General features: G+C 40.9%; 1 protein-coding gene across 2 annotated transcripts in view; it reads left to right on the top strand.

The window, feature by feature from the left end:
* The first annotated feature begins 803 nt into the window (after positions 1 to 803).
* The window catches only part of LOC134210645 (uncharacterized), a 64,173-nt gene continuing 45,971 nt past the window's right edge, over positions 804 to 19,005 (top strand). For both annotated transcript variants that reach the window (XM_062686807.1, XM_062686817.1), the window contains exon 1: positions 804 to 2,017. In XM_062686807.1, the coding sequence (XP_062542791.1) occupies positions 1,150 to 2,017 (868 nt within the window). In that variant the 5' untranslated portion in view covers positions 804 to 1,149. The remainder of the gene's footprint in view (positions 2,018 to 19,005) is intronic.

A 19,005-nucleotide genomic window follows, 5' to 3' on the forward strand; every position in this document is an offset into this window, starting at 1 on the left:
AGGAAATTTTCTGGTTGAAAGTTTTCTCGACTTCCCTGGGCATAACAATATCATCGTATTATCCTGATGATACACGAATACAAGTAAAGTAGCTTGGCTTAGAAACCTCGCAGTTATTAACTGTGGATGTGCTGAATGAACACTAAAAAACTGCGATGTGGCAATGTTACAGTGGAGGACAAAATGCTTATAAGAAGAGAATCAAGCCATATTGATCCTTCAGTTTTACGAAATAATTGGATACATTGAATTAAAACTTTTGGGTTCAAGTAATGTTTTTGATTTGATCTTTAAAAAGCACATAATAATAACTAATAACACAAAATTATTCAATGCAATAAAATTATCGATCAACCCCTTATCCACCTTCCCTTGCTAAGGCTGCTGTTTCTTTGAGGGCGAGCGAACATCCAGAGTTCGCTCGCCCGCGCTGAAGCTCACTCAACCGGAAACGGTTATAGTTTTTCCACCTCACTAGTTCTCACCGTTCGGTCGGTCGTGGTAGTTTTATGCCCATACACCCAACACAAATAAGCATCAAGAATCCCCCCGAAAAAAAAGGATACATATTTACATAGGTACAGAGGTTCGGTTCGCGCTCGCGGATTCAGGACACCACGCCGACTGGCAGCGAGAGCCAATTCAGTCTCGTACGGACACTTGCCAGTTGCGGTTCAGAGTGACTGGAAATCTTGAGGTCCTTGGGTTAGGTCCTCAATGAAGAATATGTCAAACTTTTTTTAGTGAATCGAGGTGAAATCTAGTGGAAAGAATAAGACTAAGATAAGTGCCATAGAGAAAAACCGCGGTAGATATATTTTAAGTAGTTAACTGAAATCGATAAGTAGTTCGTCTTCAGTAGTTTTTTTCTTGTGCCCTCGAATAACTTCGTCGGCCATTTTGAATTTGGGCCAAGACGGTGGAAAATTTCTTATCGCTCTGCATCTAGCCTGGTTTGCAAGGCGTAGAAAGGGAAATCAAACATGGAGGATGGATTTGGAAATGTGTTTTATTGTGCAATCGAAGAGAGCGGTGGGATGATAGTTTGAAGGTTGTTCCACAATATCCAAGAAGGCTGTGAGGACCAATTTGTTTGAGATGTCAAAGTTCTAAATAGTGAATAACAGTGCAATTGTATTAGGAGTCAAAATGCGTCGTTCTTCGCCACCTTTTGCAATGGTGGCAAGTGCCAGTGTAAGTGGTTCTTCGGTAGTGGTTCCCATTGAACAGTACGGAGCGGAACAAACTGACCAGATCTCCGCAATGCGACAGCTCAAACGGAAACACAGTGAGGAACGATTTCTGCCGTACCACTATCAAGAGCAGGGCCATTCGATTCACAAAGTTCGCAAGGATAATCATCTACAGTTGCAAGACGTGGATCATTTCCACGGGTTTGGACAGGCATTCCATGGTCCGACAACCGAATTTCAGGTCATCGCCGCTAGCGATGGCAACAATAATCAAAACCATATCCACCAAGAGCAACAGCAAATGGGTTATATTTACGAAGTTGCCGGGGGAGGTAGTGGTGTACCAGTCATTCCGGTTCCCGAGGCACAAATGATTGCTCAAGATATTCCTGCCTCTAGTAATGGCATCGTTCTAACTGATATCAGCTCGTCTACCTGGACTAGTACTCAAGAACTGCTGGATCTTGACCGGAAGCCAACCCTCACCATACAAACCGATAGTCACAATGCATTTCCAATAGTGAGCTCAGAACACCATCAGCATCACCACCAACAGCCGCAGCAGATCCATCAGGATCATCTCAATCACCATAATCACCAACATCACCAACACCATCATCATCAGCAGCAGCAGAGTGAATTCCACGCTCATCAATCGCTACACCCCTCTTCTCAGTACGGCAACAATCACACGAAAACGCAAGAGCTGACGATCGTTACGTCCAGCTGTGGCGGAGGTGGCGGCGGCGGCGGCAGGACACCGACGACTGCCGTTTTGTCAGGTCCCATCGGCACCGGCATTGCAGCAGGGAACATTCGGCGAGGTAAGTTTTTAACCGGTATTTAAATCGTAATTTCCTGTCTCCCATGTGCGCGCCCGACGTTTTGTTGCTGCATATTGGGTGGATATGGTTTCACGCGACGCCGACTGGACACGTGTGTTGACATGATCAGTGAAATTTATCGTTACGGGTGAAAATTATGGGGCAATAAACGGTGGACGGTGGACGTGAGGATCAAAACAGAGACAATAATTAAATCATCGAAGCGTGAAATAGACATTAGTACGATGATTGTATATACATGTATATGAGTGTACGTATTTCCGATAATATTTTATTGACAGAATTTGATCGACAGCTCCACTATTAATCCATTAATATTTCCCGTCATTAACAAACCAACCTCTTGACCTGATCCGCTCGAACAGCGTTACAAAATTTGTGTTATTTGTTATATTTGGCTTGAATGCCTTCAATGTGATTTTTAAAAGTTAATTTTTGATCTAACAGAAGTCTTAAACATTTTGCTTCGATAGACCAATTAATTGGGCCCCGTTCATAGTGATAACATGTCTGCTAGAAGGTTTCAAATAAGAAGATCTCGGCTTATGTGGGAAAATTATGGGCACTCTCGAACTGCTGAGCAAGTTTTGAGCCTTTTCGCCATTTTTAATGAAATTTTATTTCCCTCTTTAGGCGCTGGAATTGGAATTTCTCAGAATAGCGAAACTTTTTCCTTTAACCCTTTTCTTACCGACAAAAAAAACACCCTTACGTTACCGACAGGGTACCCGGGTACCCACGGAATTAAAATGATCATAACATTGTCAGTTTTTCACCGATTTTGACGATTTTGATTGCTACGGATGCAGGAAGAGAACCGATTCGGATTACCTGTTAACCGGAATTCCGGATTAAGTGGGCCAAGTCCCAAAATATGTGTAAATTGAAGATATATATTCAACCAAATGAAGATTTCTTGTGTTATGACTAATAAACTTCGTTGGAAATTTAAAGAATATAAATTAACTACGTTACAGGACCATCGTATGAATTAATCCCGGAACGGTTATTCCGGAAACAGGTTCCCGTCGGGCCTAAAGTGACCACAAACTTATTCTGAAGAAACCCTGGCAATATGGGTATCAAAATTCATGAAATTGTTTCGGAAGCATGATCTGATAAGTAAATGGACCATTGGATGGTTTGACAATGGACCGGTCATCCTGGAACAGATTCCCGAGGGGCCTAAAGTGGCCACAAACTCATTCTGAAGAAACCCTGGCAATATGGGTATCAAAATTCATTAAATTGTTTCGGAAGCATGATCTGATAAGTAATTGGACCATTGGAAGGTTTGACAACGGACCGGTCATCCTGGAACAGGTTCCCGTGGGGCCTAAAGTGGCCACAAACTCATTTAGAAGACACCCTGGCATCAAAATTCTTGGAATATTTTCGGAAACATGTTTTTCCAAGAAGATGGGACCGATCTTGGGTCATCAGGCTGAATGGCTGTTAGGCCGAATGGTTCTTGGGTCGAATTAGAAGTGAGGAGTGAATAGTGAGAAGTGAGCAGTGAGAAGTGGAAAGTAAAAAGTGAAAAGTGAAATGAGAGAAATGAGAAGAGAGAAGAGAGAAGTGAAAAGTTACACAGTGTTGACCCGATTTTGTCACTCCCCGATTTTATCTACCTCCGACTTTATCACATTTTCGACCCGATTTTATCACGTCCCGCTTTTGTCACGTTATTATATTGCCAGGGGCCAGGGTTTATTCTGAATGAATTTATGGTCACTTTAGGCCTCCGAGAAACTGTTCCAGAATGACCATTCCGGTTGATATTCATCCTATGGTCTCAACTACATGAATAACATGTTTCCGGAGCAATTCCAAGAATTTTGATACCCATACTGCCAGGGTTTATTCTAAATGAGTTTTTGGCCCCTACTGGCCTTCCGGGAACTTGTTCCAGAATGACCGTTCCGGTTGATATCCATTCTATGGCCTCAACTACATGAAAAACATATTTCCAATTCCAAGAATTTTGATACTAATATTGCCAGGGTTTATTCTAAATTAGTTTTTGCCACTACTGGTCTTCCGAGAAGTTGTCCTAGAATGACCGTTCCGGTTGATATCCATTCTATGGCCTCAACTACATGAAAAACATATTTCCAATTCCAAGAATTTTGATACCCATATTGCCAGGGATTCTCCCAAATGAATTTATGGTCACTTTAGGCCCTCCGGGAAGCTGTTCCAGAATGACCATTCCGGTTTATATCCATCCTATGGTCTCAACTACATGGAAAACATGTTTCCGGAACAATCCCAAGAATGTTGATACGCATATTGCCAGGAATGAATTGGGCCACTATAGGGCACACGGGAACCTATTCCGGGATGTCCGTTCCGAGTCCATATGATCACGTGGTCCTAATACTTTGGGAAATCATAATCCTCGAATTTTCTGCGAACTGGTAACTCAGGATACAAGAAATCATCATTTGGATTCTATAAGATCAACTTCTCCACTTTTGAGACATGGTCTAGCAAATCCGGAACTCCGGTAACCAGGTAATCCGGATTGGTCCTATGTGACATGGAACGGATAGAGGATGAATTTCTTAATCCATAGCAAACGGAATCGTCCAAATCGGTTGAAAACTGACGAAGTTATGGTCGTACCAAAACGTAGGGTACCCGGGTACGTTACGGGGTAAAAAAATTCGGAAGCCGCTCCCCAAGCCCCCCCTTACTGGATTTTCATGTTCGTACCACCCAGGAGCGGATTTAGCCGGAAGGGGGCCCCGGGGCCGACGGTATGTGGAGGCCCCAAAATGTACAAAAAAGGTTGGTTTTGGTACATAAGATTTGTGGGGGCCCGGGGCCACGGCCCCCCCGGCCCCCCATAAATCCGGCCCTGGTACCACCCAAACCTTAATTTTGCCGAGTTTGAAGATGGCACGGAGTTTCAATTTCCTGCGATGTTTAGAACCCCAAAGAAATTTTACTTGAAAACGAAAAAGGTACCCGGGTACCCTGTCGGTAACAAAAGGGTTAATTTCATTTTGCAAATTTCGCCAAATAACTTTCAACGCGGGATCGCGAGTTCTTTGGTATTGCCTGCGCCTCACATTTTAAAGACGGATCAATAGTTGAAGATCGTCGTCAAAAATAATGGAGTTGAATTCAATTTCACATTTAGGAATTGCAATGCCTCTGGCTTTCACAATTAAATTTGTCAAAGATACGAGAGCATTATAAATATCACTTTTGGTATCGAGAGGAATATTAACATCAAAATTTCTATCGATATACGTTTTATGTAAATCCCAATCAGCTCTATGATAATTAAAAGTAGAGCTGATTGGATTATTAATGGCTTCTTGTGAGATTTCAAACGTCACAGGAAGGTGATCAGAATCAAAGTCAGCATGAGTTACCAATTGACCATACAGCTGACTCGAATCCGTTAAAACTAAATCAATTGTAGAAGAAAATATGGAAGAAGGAATAATGAAGAAGGAAGAAGGAAGAAAGAAGAAGAAAGAAGGAGGAAAGAAGAAGTTAAAAGGAACAGGAAAGAAGAAAGAAGAATGAAAAAGAAAGAAGGAAGAAGAAAGAAGGAATAGGGAGAAAGGAAGAAGAAAAGATGGAAGAAGGAAGAAAGATGAAGGAAAAAGAAAGAAGGAAGAAGGAAAAAGGAAGAAGAAAGAAGGAAGAAGAAAGAAGGAAGAAGCAAGAAGGAAGAAGGAGAAAGGAGGAAGGAGAAAGGAAGAAGGAAAAGAAAAAAAGGAAGAAGGAAGAAGAAAAGAAGGAAGAAGGAAGAAAGAAAAAGAAAAAAATGAAGAAGGAAGAAGAAAAGATAGAACAAGGAAGAAGGAATAATGAAGAAGAAGAAAAAAGAAGTTAAAAGGAACAGGGAAGAAGAAAAATGGAAAAAGGAAGAAGGAAGAAGGAGAAAGGAAGAAGAAAAGATGGATGAAGGAAGAAAGAAGAATGAAGAAGGAAAAAGGAAGAAGAAAGAAGGAGAAAGGAAGAAGGTACAGGGTGTTCAATAAGTTCGAATACACTTTCAAAAAATGTTTAAAAATTGAAATTAAATTATTTCTTTTCCCGGTTGCATTTCACTGAAAGTATTGTGTATAAGGAACGTTTGTAACATTTCTTTTGGAATGACCTCTATTTTGTACTTCTTCACGGGCTTCAAACGTTTCGAAATCCCATTGCAAGCGGCACGCACGGTCTGCATGGGCATTTCGTTTCGGATTTTGAGAATTACGTCTTGAACTGGTCTAAGTTACTGACCTTGTATTCGTACAGCTTTAACATAATAAAGGACCACACAAAAAAGTTAAGAGGGTTCAAATCCAGGAAACTGTGAGGTCGCAAAGTTTTGTACAAAAAGTCGATTAAATTGTCCCCATATTAGGCTAAAATATCAATTTCCGTGTATAAAGGGTTATCGTCCTATTGGAACACGTAGGGCTCATCTCCGTCTAAGCACCGGGCCACAGGGGGCATCAATCGTCCCCAAAACCTCAGTTTTGTAGTACGCCGCAATGATTTTGAAATTCAAAAATGGCTATTTATGATGCCCAATCCATTTTCAACGCACGTAATAAACAAACAACAAGTGACAGAATGTCAACACCACACACATCCTATAGCGTATAAATACCGCTAACACTGACACCAATACTAATACAGAATATGTACATTGGGCTTACAAACACAATGATCAAACATTTGTATTCGAACTTATTGAACACCCTGTAAAAGAAAAAAGGAAGAAGGAAGAAGGAAAAAGAAGAAGGTAGAAGAAAATATGGAATAAGGAAGAAGCAAAAGGGAGAAGCTAGAAGAAAATATGGAATATGGAAGAATGAAGGAAGAAGGAATTAGGAAGAAGGAAGAAAGAAGAAGGAAGGAGAAGAAGGAAGAAGAAAGAATGAAGAAGGAAGAAGAAAAAAGAAAGAAGAAGGAAGAAGGGGCGAAGAAAAAACTTCTAATTTTTCACTTTTTGCTTCTTTTTGCTAATTTGGCTTAATGGCCATTCGGCCTAATGACCTTCGGCCAAATGGCCTTCGACCTAATGGCCTGAGACCGTTTTAGTTATAAGGCCGTTACAAATATTTAATTAATATTTTGTCCTACTGATCTCAGAAAGGTCAAGGGTGGGATAATAAAAAAATATAAAAAAATCGAAAACTCCTGTTAAAGAATGTTTAGAAAATCCTCAAAATTATCCGAATTTTATTTTGTTGCCCCCTCAAAATATTATTTTTTGGCAAAAAATCCGAAGGGGGGAGACAAAATAGTTTTTAAATATTTGTATCGGCCTATTGGCAATGTGCACATTATGAACTGATAGGAAGTTGAATAATTTATCTTCCTTACCCTTTAATGAGCGGGCATTCTAATTTGAAATGTTATTATTATTTAAACAGACTAAGGCCGAAATGGCCTGTGCGGTATATAAGAGTCTTCTCCATTCGGCTCGGTCCATGGCTACACGTCGCCAACCACGCAGTCTACGGAGGGTCCGCAAGTCATCTTCCACCTGATCGATCCACCTTGCCCGCTGCGCACCTCGCCTTCTTGTGCCCGTCGGATCGTTGTCGAGAACCATTTTCACCGGGTTACTGTCCGACATTCTGGCTACGTGCCCGGCCCATCGCAGTCGTCCGATTTTCGCGGTGTGAACGATGGATGGTTCTCCCATCAGCTGATGCAATTCGTGGTTCATTCGCCTCCTCCACGTACCGTCCGCCGTATGCACCCCACCATAGATGGTATGCAGCACTTTCCTTTCGAAAACCAGTGCGCGTTGGTCCTCCACGAGCATCGTCCAGGTCTCGTGTCCGTAGAGAATTACCGGCCTAATAAGCGTTTTGTAGCTAATCAGTTTGGTACAGCGGCGAACTCTATTCGATCGGAGCGTTTTGCGGAGTCCAAAGTACGTACGATTTCCAGCCACTATGCGTCTCCGAATTTCTCTGCTGGTATCATTTTCGGCAGCCACCAGTGAGCCCAAGTACACTAATTCTTCTACCACCTCGATTTCGTCACCACCGATGCAAACTCGCGGTGGCTGACTCATCACATTGTCTTTTCTTGAACCTCTTCCTATCGTGTACTTCGTCTTCGACGTGCTGATGACTAGTCCAATCCGCTTAGCTTCCCTCTTCAGTCTAATGTAGGCTTCCTCCATCTTCTCAAAATGACGTGCCATAATATCTATGTCGTCGGCGAAGCTAAATAGCTGGACGGACTTATTGAAAATTGTACCACTCGTGTTAATCCCTGCTCTTCGTATAACCCCTTCCAAAGCGATGTCGAATAGCAAACACGAAAGACCATCACCTTGCCGTAACCCTCTGCGGGTTTCGAAGGGACTCGAGAATGACCCTGAAACTCGAACTACGCACATCACCCGATCCATCGTCGCTTTGATCAACCGTGTCAGTTTATCCGGAAAACCGTGTTCGTGCATTAGCTGCCATAGCTGGTCCCGATCGATTGTATCATATGCGGCTTTGAAGTCGATGAATAGATGATGTGCGGGCACGTTGTATTCGCGGCATTTCTGCAGTACTTGGCGAATGGCGAACACCTGGTCCGTGGTGGAGCGTTCGCCCATAAAACCCGCCTGGTACTGCCCCACGAACTCCCTTGCAGTTGGTGCTAGTCGACGGCATAAAATTTGGGAGAGTACCTTGTAGGCGGCGTTCAGCAATGTGATTGCGCGGTAGTTACTACAATCCAGCTTATCGCCCTTTTTGTAGATGGGACACACGACACCTTCCATCCACTCCTGCGGCAAAACTTCCTCCTCCCAAATCTTGGTAATGACCCAGTGCAGCGCTCTAGCCAGTGCCTCACCACCGTGTTTAAATAGCTCTCCTGGTAGTTGGTCAACCCCAGGGGCTTTGTTGTTCTTCAGCCGGCCAATCTCCTCCTGGATTTCCTGGAGATCCGGAGCCGGTAGAATTATGTCCTGCGCGCGTTCTCCCAGGTCCATCACCATACCGCCATCTTCGTCTGCCACATCGCCATTCAGGTGCTCTTCGTAGTGCTGCCGCCACCTTTGGATCACCTCACGCTCGTTCGTAAGAAGGTTCCCGTTTATGTCCTTACACATATCAGGCTGTGGCACGTGGCCCTTACGTGAACGGTTTAACTTCTCATAGAACTTTCGTGTGTTATTAGCGCGGTACAGTTGCTCCGTTTCTTCACGGTCTCGATCTTCCTGCTGGCGCTTTTTCCTCCGGAAAATCGAGTTTTGTCTGTTCCGCGCCTGTTTATATCGTGCCTCGTTCGCCCTCGTGCGATGTTGCAGCAATCTCGCCCATGCTGCATTCTTCTCTTCCACTAACTGCTCACATTCGCCGTCGCTAAGTGCAGTGGTTGCGGTGCTACCAATGGTGGATCGAATATCTCTCCAGCCATCTTCAAGAGACGCTGCGCCTAGCTGCTCTTCCGTTGGAAGTGCCACTTCCAGCTGCTGCGCGTATTCTTGGGCTAGTCTACCATCTTGTAGCCGCCCAATGTTAAGCCGCGGCGTCCGACTTCGACGCGTGTTGTACACCGTCGAGAGTTTTGAGCGCAGGCATACTGCAACGAGGTAGTGGTCGGATTCAATATTCGCACTGCGGTAAGTGCGGACGTTCGTGATGTCGGAGAAGAATTTACCGTCGATTAGAACGTGGTCGATTTGGTTTTCCGTTTCTTGGTTAGGTGATCTCCATGTGGCCTTGTGGGTATTTTTGCGGGGAAAGAATGTGCTTCGGACTACCATTCCACGGGAGGCCGTTGTCATTCGATACGGTGTGCAGACTATCCGGTTCGATGACCAGTCTATAAATTTTCTCCCTTCCTACCTGTGCATTCATTTTACCGATGACTATTTTGACGTCCCGCAGTGGGCATCCATCGTATGTCTGCTCCAGCTGTGCGTAGAACGCTTCTTTCTCGTCGTCGGGTCTCCCTTCGTGTTGGCAGTGCACTTTGATGATGCTATAGTTGAAGAAACGGCCTTTTATCCTCAGCTTGCACATCCTTGCGTTGATTGGCTGCCACCCAATCACGCGTTGGCGCATCTTTCCCAGCACTATGGAGCCGGTTCCCAGCTCGTTGGTGGTGCCACAGCTTTGGTAGAAGGTAACCGCCCGATGCCCGCTTTTCCACACTTTCTGTCCTGTCCAGAAAATCTGCTGCAGCGCCACGTCGTCGAAGTTGCGGGAAGTAATTCATCGTAGATCATCCTGTCGCAACCTGCGAAACCTAGCGACTTGCAATTCCATGTTCCAAGCTTCCAATCGTGATCCTGTATTCGTCGCCCAGGTCTTTGCCGATTATATCGAGTCGCATTATCTCTTATATGGTTCGTGATGATTGTTTTTCTATGCGGCTTATTTGGCCAGCGCAAACCTCCTTGCTCGTCGGAGGGCTGTTCAGCGTCCCACCTAACACCAGGACTTGGGCTTGTGCGCTTTGAGCGGCACACGGTCGCTTTGGTGGGGCCTACTTGCGGATACATGCAGCTTTTATAGAGGTTTAACAGGGCCCACTGTCAAACCCCACCACATCCTAGGCAAGCCCCACAACTCGCAGATGGCCTGGGGAGGATCGTCAAGCCCTTGGACATAGTCCCTGCTGCCCCTAATTTGAAATGTTCAAAGAATTATTTGGATTCATTAAAACAAAGTCCAATAACAATGTTTTGAGTAAATTTGATACCAACCTGAACAGCTTCAGAGTCGTCGGAATGAACGTTATTTTCGGTTGAAGAATGGGTATGAAAATTATTCATCGTCGATAATTTTTCAGTAATGAAATTTTGCCTGCCTGCAGCGATGCTTGCATAGGTAGGCATGTTTGAACATTTGGATTCATCGAACTGTTCGCTACCCGGTGAGAGGTAGGAGCAAAATTTGTTCGTTGATTGTGGTGGGTATAAATTGCTCAACTGGACTGCTCAACTCAACTGCTCAATTTTGAGAGTTTGAAATAAGTTTATCCGGCTGGGATCCTTTTGGAATTTCCCGTCATCAATTTTACAGGGAATTCGAAACTTTTGCGTGAAGTGCATTTTCAGAAATTGGATTTATTATTGCCCCCACAATTGGCACATTTAAATTTAACGGAATCTTCTCTCACAAGACAGGCGTCCTTGGCGTGAGAGGTTCCATCACAAATCATGCATTTAGCATCCATGTGGCAATGTTTAGTTCGGTGACTCCACTTTTGGCACTTACGGCACTGAGTGGGGTTTTGGACATGGGACATAAGTCAGGCCTTTTCCAAACTTTTAATATTATTAAGTTCACTTTTGCTAAAGTGAAGTAAATAAAATTCTTGAGAAGTACCTCTCTAGGAAGTACCAGAGCGAGATTTCTTTTTCATCTTAACTACTTGGAATGAACTCATCCAGTGATTTATCATCACTGGGGAGACCTTTCAAGACGGACTTTGCACAATCGCTCAGTTTTGTCGTCGTATGTGAAGAATTTATGCCGCTTCTCAGTTAAATACTGAAGAAGACGTTTGCGATCGTCAAAGGATCCCGGCAAAACGCGGCAGTCACCCTTCCTGGCAATCTGAAATGAAACCTTGATCCCCTGAAGGTTACTCAAAATCTTATTCCTAAAGCCAGAAAACTCGGTAACAGATACCACAATTGACGGAATCATTTGCTTTTTCGCATGGATCGAATGACCTGGGCTAGAAGTAGATTCGATTTGCTCAATTTCGCTATGAATCAAATCGAACTGATTGCTCAGAATTATTTCCAATGTTAGAGTTAGAAGGAATAACCTTAGAGACTCCCCCTTTCTCTTGTTTTTATTAATGTTCATTGCTGAGCATAGAGACGTGATTTTCTAAGAGGTTTTTTTCCAGAATAGGATAACCGCCGCTTGTCGGAATTCTACTTCTGCGAACGGGTCCAACGATTTTGTGATAATTTATCTAAATTTTTTAGATTGAAATATTACTTTAAATACCTTAAATTTAAAGATGCAATGGGCTCAAGTGTTTGTAAGATTCATCAAAACGGTGTTCCAGTGAAACTTGACCAGAAGATTGTTTGTATTAAAATATATATATGGTTGAGTTTCAGAATCCAGGGATTGAATTTTAAAGAGAATAAACAAGTCTTTCACTTATCATCTCTGTATACATATACGATATGTAGCATGTCGCGAGAGACTTTTCCGCAAGCTGTCATGATAGAAAACTGATTCGGGAGGCTATACCCCATGACAAATTTCTTATACAAAACTCCAAATGTGGGAAGCACTAGCTCTGATGATGCATTTCAACTTGTTCTACACAGCTGTGCAGTACCCAACACGAAATGAGCGAAAACAAAGCGTGAATCACCATTTTTCTGTGGGGACGTCCTATCCGATTATGTTTTTTCGCACTTGTGTACAAGTTTGATAAATTTGTTATCATGGTTTGTTATGATTCGGAACAGTTTTTGCCTCTCTTTAATCGTTGTTCGTTATCTATTGAGAGCGATTTCTGCAAAGCCTGAATAATTGATGCTAGAAACTCTCTGGCAATAATAGATCAAATTCTTTCAAAATCCTATTTTCCTTCATATCAAGGATGAATGCGAACATTATGGAAATGTAGCAAACACTTTTTTACCGGGATCGCACAGTCGAGCCCCAGCAAGCATGTTTTTTGCCGAGATGTCTGTCAAAGTTACTGAAAATCAGCGAATAATTTGCCGAAAATTAGCCGTCATTTTTGCCGGAATATCAGTTTTTATTTTGCTGAGCACCCGACTGTGCGTATTTCTGCTGAGCTGCAGAATTAAAAACTGAGTGTATATAGCGGAGCTCCTATGGGCAAAATAGGTTTTACTCTTAAACGAGAGCAAATTCCAAATTTTTGCCAACTGCTGTTCATGACATGGTGAACGTTCTGCAGAAAGAGTTAATGCTTTTCGAACTGAACAGAAAACTTTCTCAAACTTTTCAACAATTCATTGATCATATGGTCAGAGTTCTTCCATTTAACGAAAAAAAAACTCTCAAGATATCCGGATTATGTTCACCTGTATACCCAGAGCCGTAGCGTGGAATCCCGGCGCCTAAGGAAAAAAATTAACAATATTTTACATTTTGACAATAATTTTTATTTCAGAAATTGTAGATAATACGCAACATTTTTGCCTTTCTCGTATACTAAGTATACGTAAAGGCTATATGATCGCTCCAAAAACAAACTTTTTATAGAAGGCCCGGAGACCCATAGTGTTATATACCGATCGACTCAGCTCGACGAATTGAGGTGATGTCTGTGTGTATGTGTGTGTGTGTGTGTGTGTGTGTGTGTGTGTGTGTGTGTGTGTGTGTGTGTGTGTGTGTGTGTGTGTGTGTGTGTGTGTGTGTGTGTGTGTGCGTCTGTGCGCACCCACCCAAAAAAATGTCACTCATTTTTCAGGTACTTATCCTTAACCGATTTACTCGCAACAAGTTGCATTCGACGCAGGACATTCTGCCATTGTTTCCTATTGAAAATTGGTCAGATCGGACTATGGGCTCGGAAGTTATGGCCAAAATACCATTTTTTTACAGAAAAAAATGTCACTCATTTTTCAGGTACTTATCCTTAACCGATTTACTCGCAACAAGTTGCATTCGACGCAGGATACTCTGCCATTGTTTCCTATTGACAATTGGTCAGATCGGAGTATGGGCTCGGAAGTTATGGCCAAAACACCACATTTTTATAGAAAAATTGGGTAAAAAATGTCACTCATTTTTCAGGCACTTATCCTTAACCAATTTACTCGCAACACATTTACTGCATTCGACGCAGAATACTCTCCCATTGTTTCCTATTGAAAATTGGCCAGATCGGACTATGGGCTCAAGAGTAATGGCCAAAATACTATTTTTATAATGGACGGGAAAGGCACCATCACCTAGGTGGATTAAACAGGGTTTTTTTAAATATTTCCAATGTGGTCACATAAAGCTAAAAAATTAAATAACTTATAATTGGACTATATGACTAAGTGACCTTTCAAACCATATCAGCTGCTTCCAAGGCAAAAGAAGAAGACATTGCATTTTAATCATTGCTTTTAAAAACTAGTAAATCGTTGAACTAGAATTTTTGAAATTATCATTTTAGCCTTTGATCATTGACTAGTTTGCTTCAATTACATTTTGCATTAGTGTTGAGTCGATTCCAAATCCAAACCTCGCTTCACCCCACCCCACCCCATCTTCTGCCATTACCCTCTCTATTATCGGCCTTGGATTGACTTGCGCTATCATTGCCCTGCCAAACGCTGCAAAATGAAAATGAAAATGAAATAATTTGCTTTCGACGGGGAATCCTGTCCCATTGTTTCCTATTGAAAATTGGCCAGATCGTACTACGGGATCAAAAGTTATTGCCAAAATACGATTTATATACAAAAAAAAAATCTAAAAAACACTAAGAAATTCTCACTCAATTTTTTATAGTGTATCTATTGTACGAGAAAGGCACAAACACCGCTAGGTGGATCAATCAGGGGTTCTTCCAATTTGTTTCAAGAAATAATTATAAACCTAACTTCAGAGATGTCCTACACAGTTGGCAAAAAAACTGCTCTTTTATTTTTCACAATTTTTAACAATCAAATAAAATTCATGCAGTGAGTGCAACTAATAGATGGATATTTGAGTTTTCGAAATGTCACTTTGATCTGTCAAAATAATACACGCCGGAGTCATGCGGGGCGCGCACAGTAAATACACCGGCGTGTAATACACCCCGGTGTATTTGCTGTGCATGCGCCCGCGTGTATTTGACGTGCACCATTTTGATAGACTGATATGACATTTCGAAAACTCAAATATCTATCTATTAGTTGCACTCATTGAATGAATTTTATTTGATTGTTAAAAATTGTGAAAAATAAAAGAGCAGAATTTTTGCCAACTGTGTAAGACATCTGTGCACGCAAAAAAATGTTGCTGTCAAAACTACCATTCCGAGGGTTAGTTTAAGAATACGCACCGACGATTTTCAGCAGACAACAAACCCGTTTGATTTTACCATAAAAATCAACTGTGATCCTGGTGGAATGTTGTTACACGAACTGTATAAGTGGTGAATTCGTCCGAATGCATGGTTAATTTAACTGAAAATTTGTGGTTGTTTTCAAAACATGGCATTGTCTTCAAAATAGTAATTGTTACCATTGAATCTTTTTCTGTGTACGGATAATTTGCACACGCAAAAAAATTTGCAGTCGAAACTACCATTCCGGGGGTTATTTTAAGAATATGCAACGACGATTTTCAGCAGATAACAATCCCGTTTGATTTTACCATGCGCACAGTAAAAATCAACTGTGGCCCATGCGGAATGTTGTCACATGAACTGAAATAGTGGTGAAACCATGGTAAAAATTACTGAAATTGCATGGCAGTTTTAAAAAAGTCTACAAAATAGTTGTTTTCACAACGGATTTTTTTTTTCTGTGCAGACACCCTGAAGGAAAATGACCATGCGAATTAAGAAAGGGAAATTTATACAAAAAAGAATTTTGAGACTCTGCCAGCCATCACAATACTAAAAATAATAGTGCTCAAGTGGTCAACATAGACTAGTTCTTCTAAGTATTGATCCTAGTGGAAGCCAAACTTCTGTTCGGGCCCAGCCTTGATAATTCAAGCTACCAGTTAGGTCCAGCTAGCTTTTAGTGATGAACATACTTCAACTTTAAAAAAAACTTTCATTGGGTAATGTGTGTGTGTGTCATCCTCTACCCCTCACCCAGCTGGGGGTGTTGGTCAAGTAGTACTACGAATAATTTGATCATATCTCATGCTCCGTGATGGTGCCCTTATTGTTACGAAGACTAGTACTAAAAAAAGGATTCACTCCTGAAGCAAAAAAGGTTTCTTCAGGAAGTGTATAGGGTACGGGATGTACTAGTTGTTCATAACAGGTACAGCAAAACTTCACAAGGACGCCCTTATTCGCACTTAACTACTCAGGGAATAAAAGGTCGAGAAGAGCCACCGTTGCTAACTAAAGCGTTGGCCGAATACCTGGGACGATGCCCTGTACATATTTAGTGTTCCATTTTCAAGTTTTTTTTTTAAATTTATAAAGCAATTCAAAAAAGAAAGGAAAGAATTGGAACGTGCTCACCAGTTGAGTTTATCCACTATCAAAATAGATCCAGTCTGGCCGCAATTCCCAACTTTGCTGATTTGGAGATTCTCGTGGTGTTCGTAGTTGAGTAAGTACCGGTAGCTGTTAATTTTGAGGCTGTCGCTATCGTTGCCGCAGTTATGTTTGATCCATCCTAGCAAAAAATCCAGTGCGTTCATCTTCATCTTGATTCTAGCATTTTTGATTTACTCTTTGGTGACATTCCACTATACGAAATAACGTTCTCTATAAGTAAATGAAAATTCAAGCTTAACAGTGATTTTAAAATATATACAAATCAATAAATTTTGAGACGTAACGTTAGTTCGCACTATTCAAATGCAGGTACATCATAAACAACCGAACATTGTGTAATGATTCAGTTTGTAGAAATCAAACAATAATTCCCATTAGAAACAATAATTGGCTTTTTCTCTGGAGCCAGATTTTTACTTTTGGAGAATCTCAAATAAAAACCCAAAAGTTTCATTCACTACCGATTTTTCACAAAAAAATTGGAGGATAGAAACATTATTCGACAATTTTCGGAAATAAATACAATACTTAACAAATAGCATAAATTCTGAAATAGAATTGTAGAGAGAGAAAATTGTATGGTCATTGTAAATACCGACACAATCTATATAATTAGGCGAACAGTCCTACTGAATTTAAAATTTAGATGGGTTATTATTCAAGACTGGAAGGAATATGATAAATACAAAAAAGATTAACATAGACTCCCCAAAATTCTTGCAAGAAAAGGCTTAGCATCGTCAATTCGGAGATGTTTTGTTTTGTTCTGCGGACCAGGATGATAATTTTTGACAATAATAATATGAATATCACAAAAAGGAGCTTGATGATTAGGTAAAATCTCATTATCTTCCCCCCACCCTTAACCTTTGTGGGTAATAAATCACCACCAATACCTTCTTAAATAAGAATAAAAGTATATGCACAGCTTAAGCTGACTCAGCCAAACAAAATTGCTAAGATTGTGCACCAACAACTTGCTGTGAAGCGCAACTTGGTTTATTTCAACTACAAAAATTTGCAGATCAACAAAACAACAAAATAGTATTGTAACTGTGTATTGTGCATGGGTTCAATAAAATAGTATTTTAGGATTCTGTGTGTTTGAATCTCATAATCTTAAAAACGTGTACGTGCCAATCGGACCGTAGACTGTGATGAGAGGATAATACGGGTAGTCACCTGTATTTCCAGAACTTCCTGAACTACTATCGTTCTACCAGTTCAAACTCACCTCACTATTTCTGCATGCGTGCCTTCGTGAACCTCCAATGACATATAGTCAATAAATAGACTACCAGGCCGATATAGACTCCTGAAACTTATCAAACAACATCCCTATTTTCTATGTTCAGTATCCTGTTCACTATCGCCACTATCCAGGTACTTCTTGAGGGTTTTTTGAGGTAATTTCCGGATACACTTTTCAGCATCGTTTCCCAGGGTTATATTTAGGAGTGGTACAAAAGAGGCCGACCGAAAGTATATGTCGTTCGTTTTGAGCTTGAGTACTTGATCTCTTGCTTGATCCACGTATCGGCAGACTTGTAGCCAACGATTCATATTTTATTGAAGCTTTTTTCATTTGAATTTTGATAAAATAATAAATTAGATTCTTCACACTTATTTGTCGTGATCTTCTTCCAAGGTTCCATGAGGATTAACTATTGGTTCATTGTTGAAGCGTTTCTTAGACGAAACATAGCATTGCGAAGCTTTGGCCAGTTTTCCAATATGATAAGGTTTGATATTTGCTCTCAGAACTTGATCTAACTTTTGAAAGTCGCTGAAATTTGGAGATTTTGCTTGATTTTCAGTTTATTCGCTCATTTTGTTTCAGCGTAAAATGAAAAAAAAATAAAAATTTGGCGGATTTAAATTATTTTTGGAATGCGAAAAAATCGGGCGTCATGAAAACACGTCTGATGGTCGCGATGACTACTACGATTCTTTAAAAAAAAAACTTTCATTGGGTAATGTAAAAAAATAGCTCAAGCTGAGTATCCAAAAAACATTAGTTGTTAAGCTTGTGCCATGCTTTTTGAGAGCGTATTTTACCATCAGTACCTATAATGTTTTGTTGTTTCTGGTCAGGGTCTCCAGAATTTCCTTTTGCTTAGGTTAAAAATCTTCATTTGCATTCGCATTCATTTCTTCTACTGCTTATTGAACTTCCTCACGTCCACTGAATTCCTTTAATCAGTTTTTCCATGTATCTTGTGAAATAATTAACCAAATTTATCAAAAAATCTATTGACTAATTATCCATTTTACTTAATCAACTATAACCCACTAAAATTAACCTTCAACATTCCATTAAATTTCCATTCGACTAAATGTTCTTTCGACTAAATGTCCATTTGACCAAATGTTTATTCGACTAAATTCGACTCAATGTTCATTTTTACTAAATGCCCATTCTACTAAATTTCCATTCGACCAAATGTCCTTTCGACTAAATGTCATTCGAACAAATGTCATTCGACGAACTGTCCCAAAGTCCCTAACAATATCCTCAACAAAGTATCTTCATAACTGTATTGTAGACAAGATTTATCTTGAATGTAAGTTATTATCTGGAGAGCTTAATTTGTAGTCCGCTAGATCAGTTACAGAACATCTAGGACCACATTGAGGATAAAATATTTAAAATTGAAGGGGTTAGAAGTAGAGGTGTGTAAGTAGCATTTTGGTCAAAATTGAGTTGACTACAGCCAAACACGCTTTGATTCGTGCTTTCCGGCAATATGTTGATACAGTATGTACGATGTATGTAAAAAATGTGAAAATTCATAGAAAATTATAAATTG

This window comes from Armigeres subalbatus, chromosome 1 (genome assembly GCF_024139115.2).
Source record: "Armigeres subalbatus isolate Guangzhou_Male chromosome 1, GZ_Asu_2, whole genome shotgun sequence".
NCBI classification, from domain to species: Eukaryota; Metazoa; Arthropoda; class Insecta; order Diptera; family Culicidae; genus Armigeres; species Armigeres subalbatus.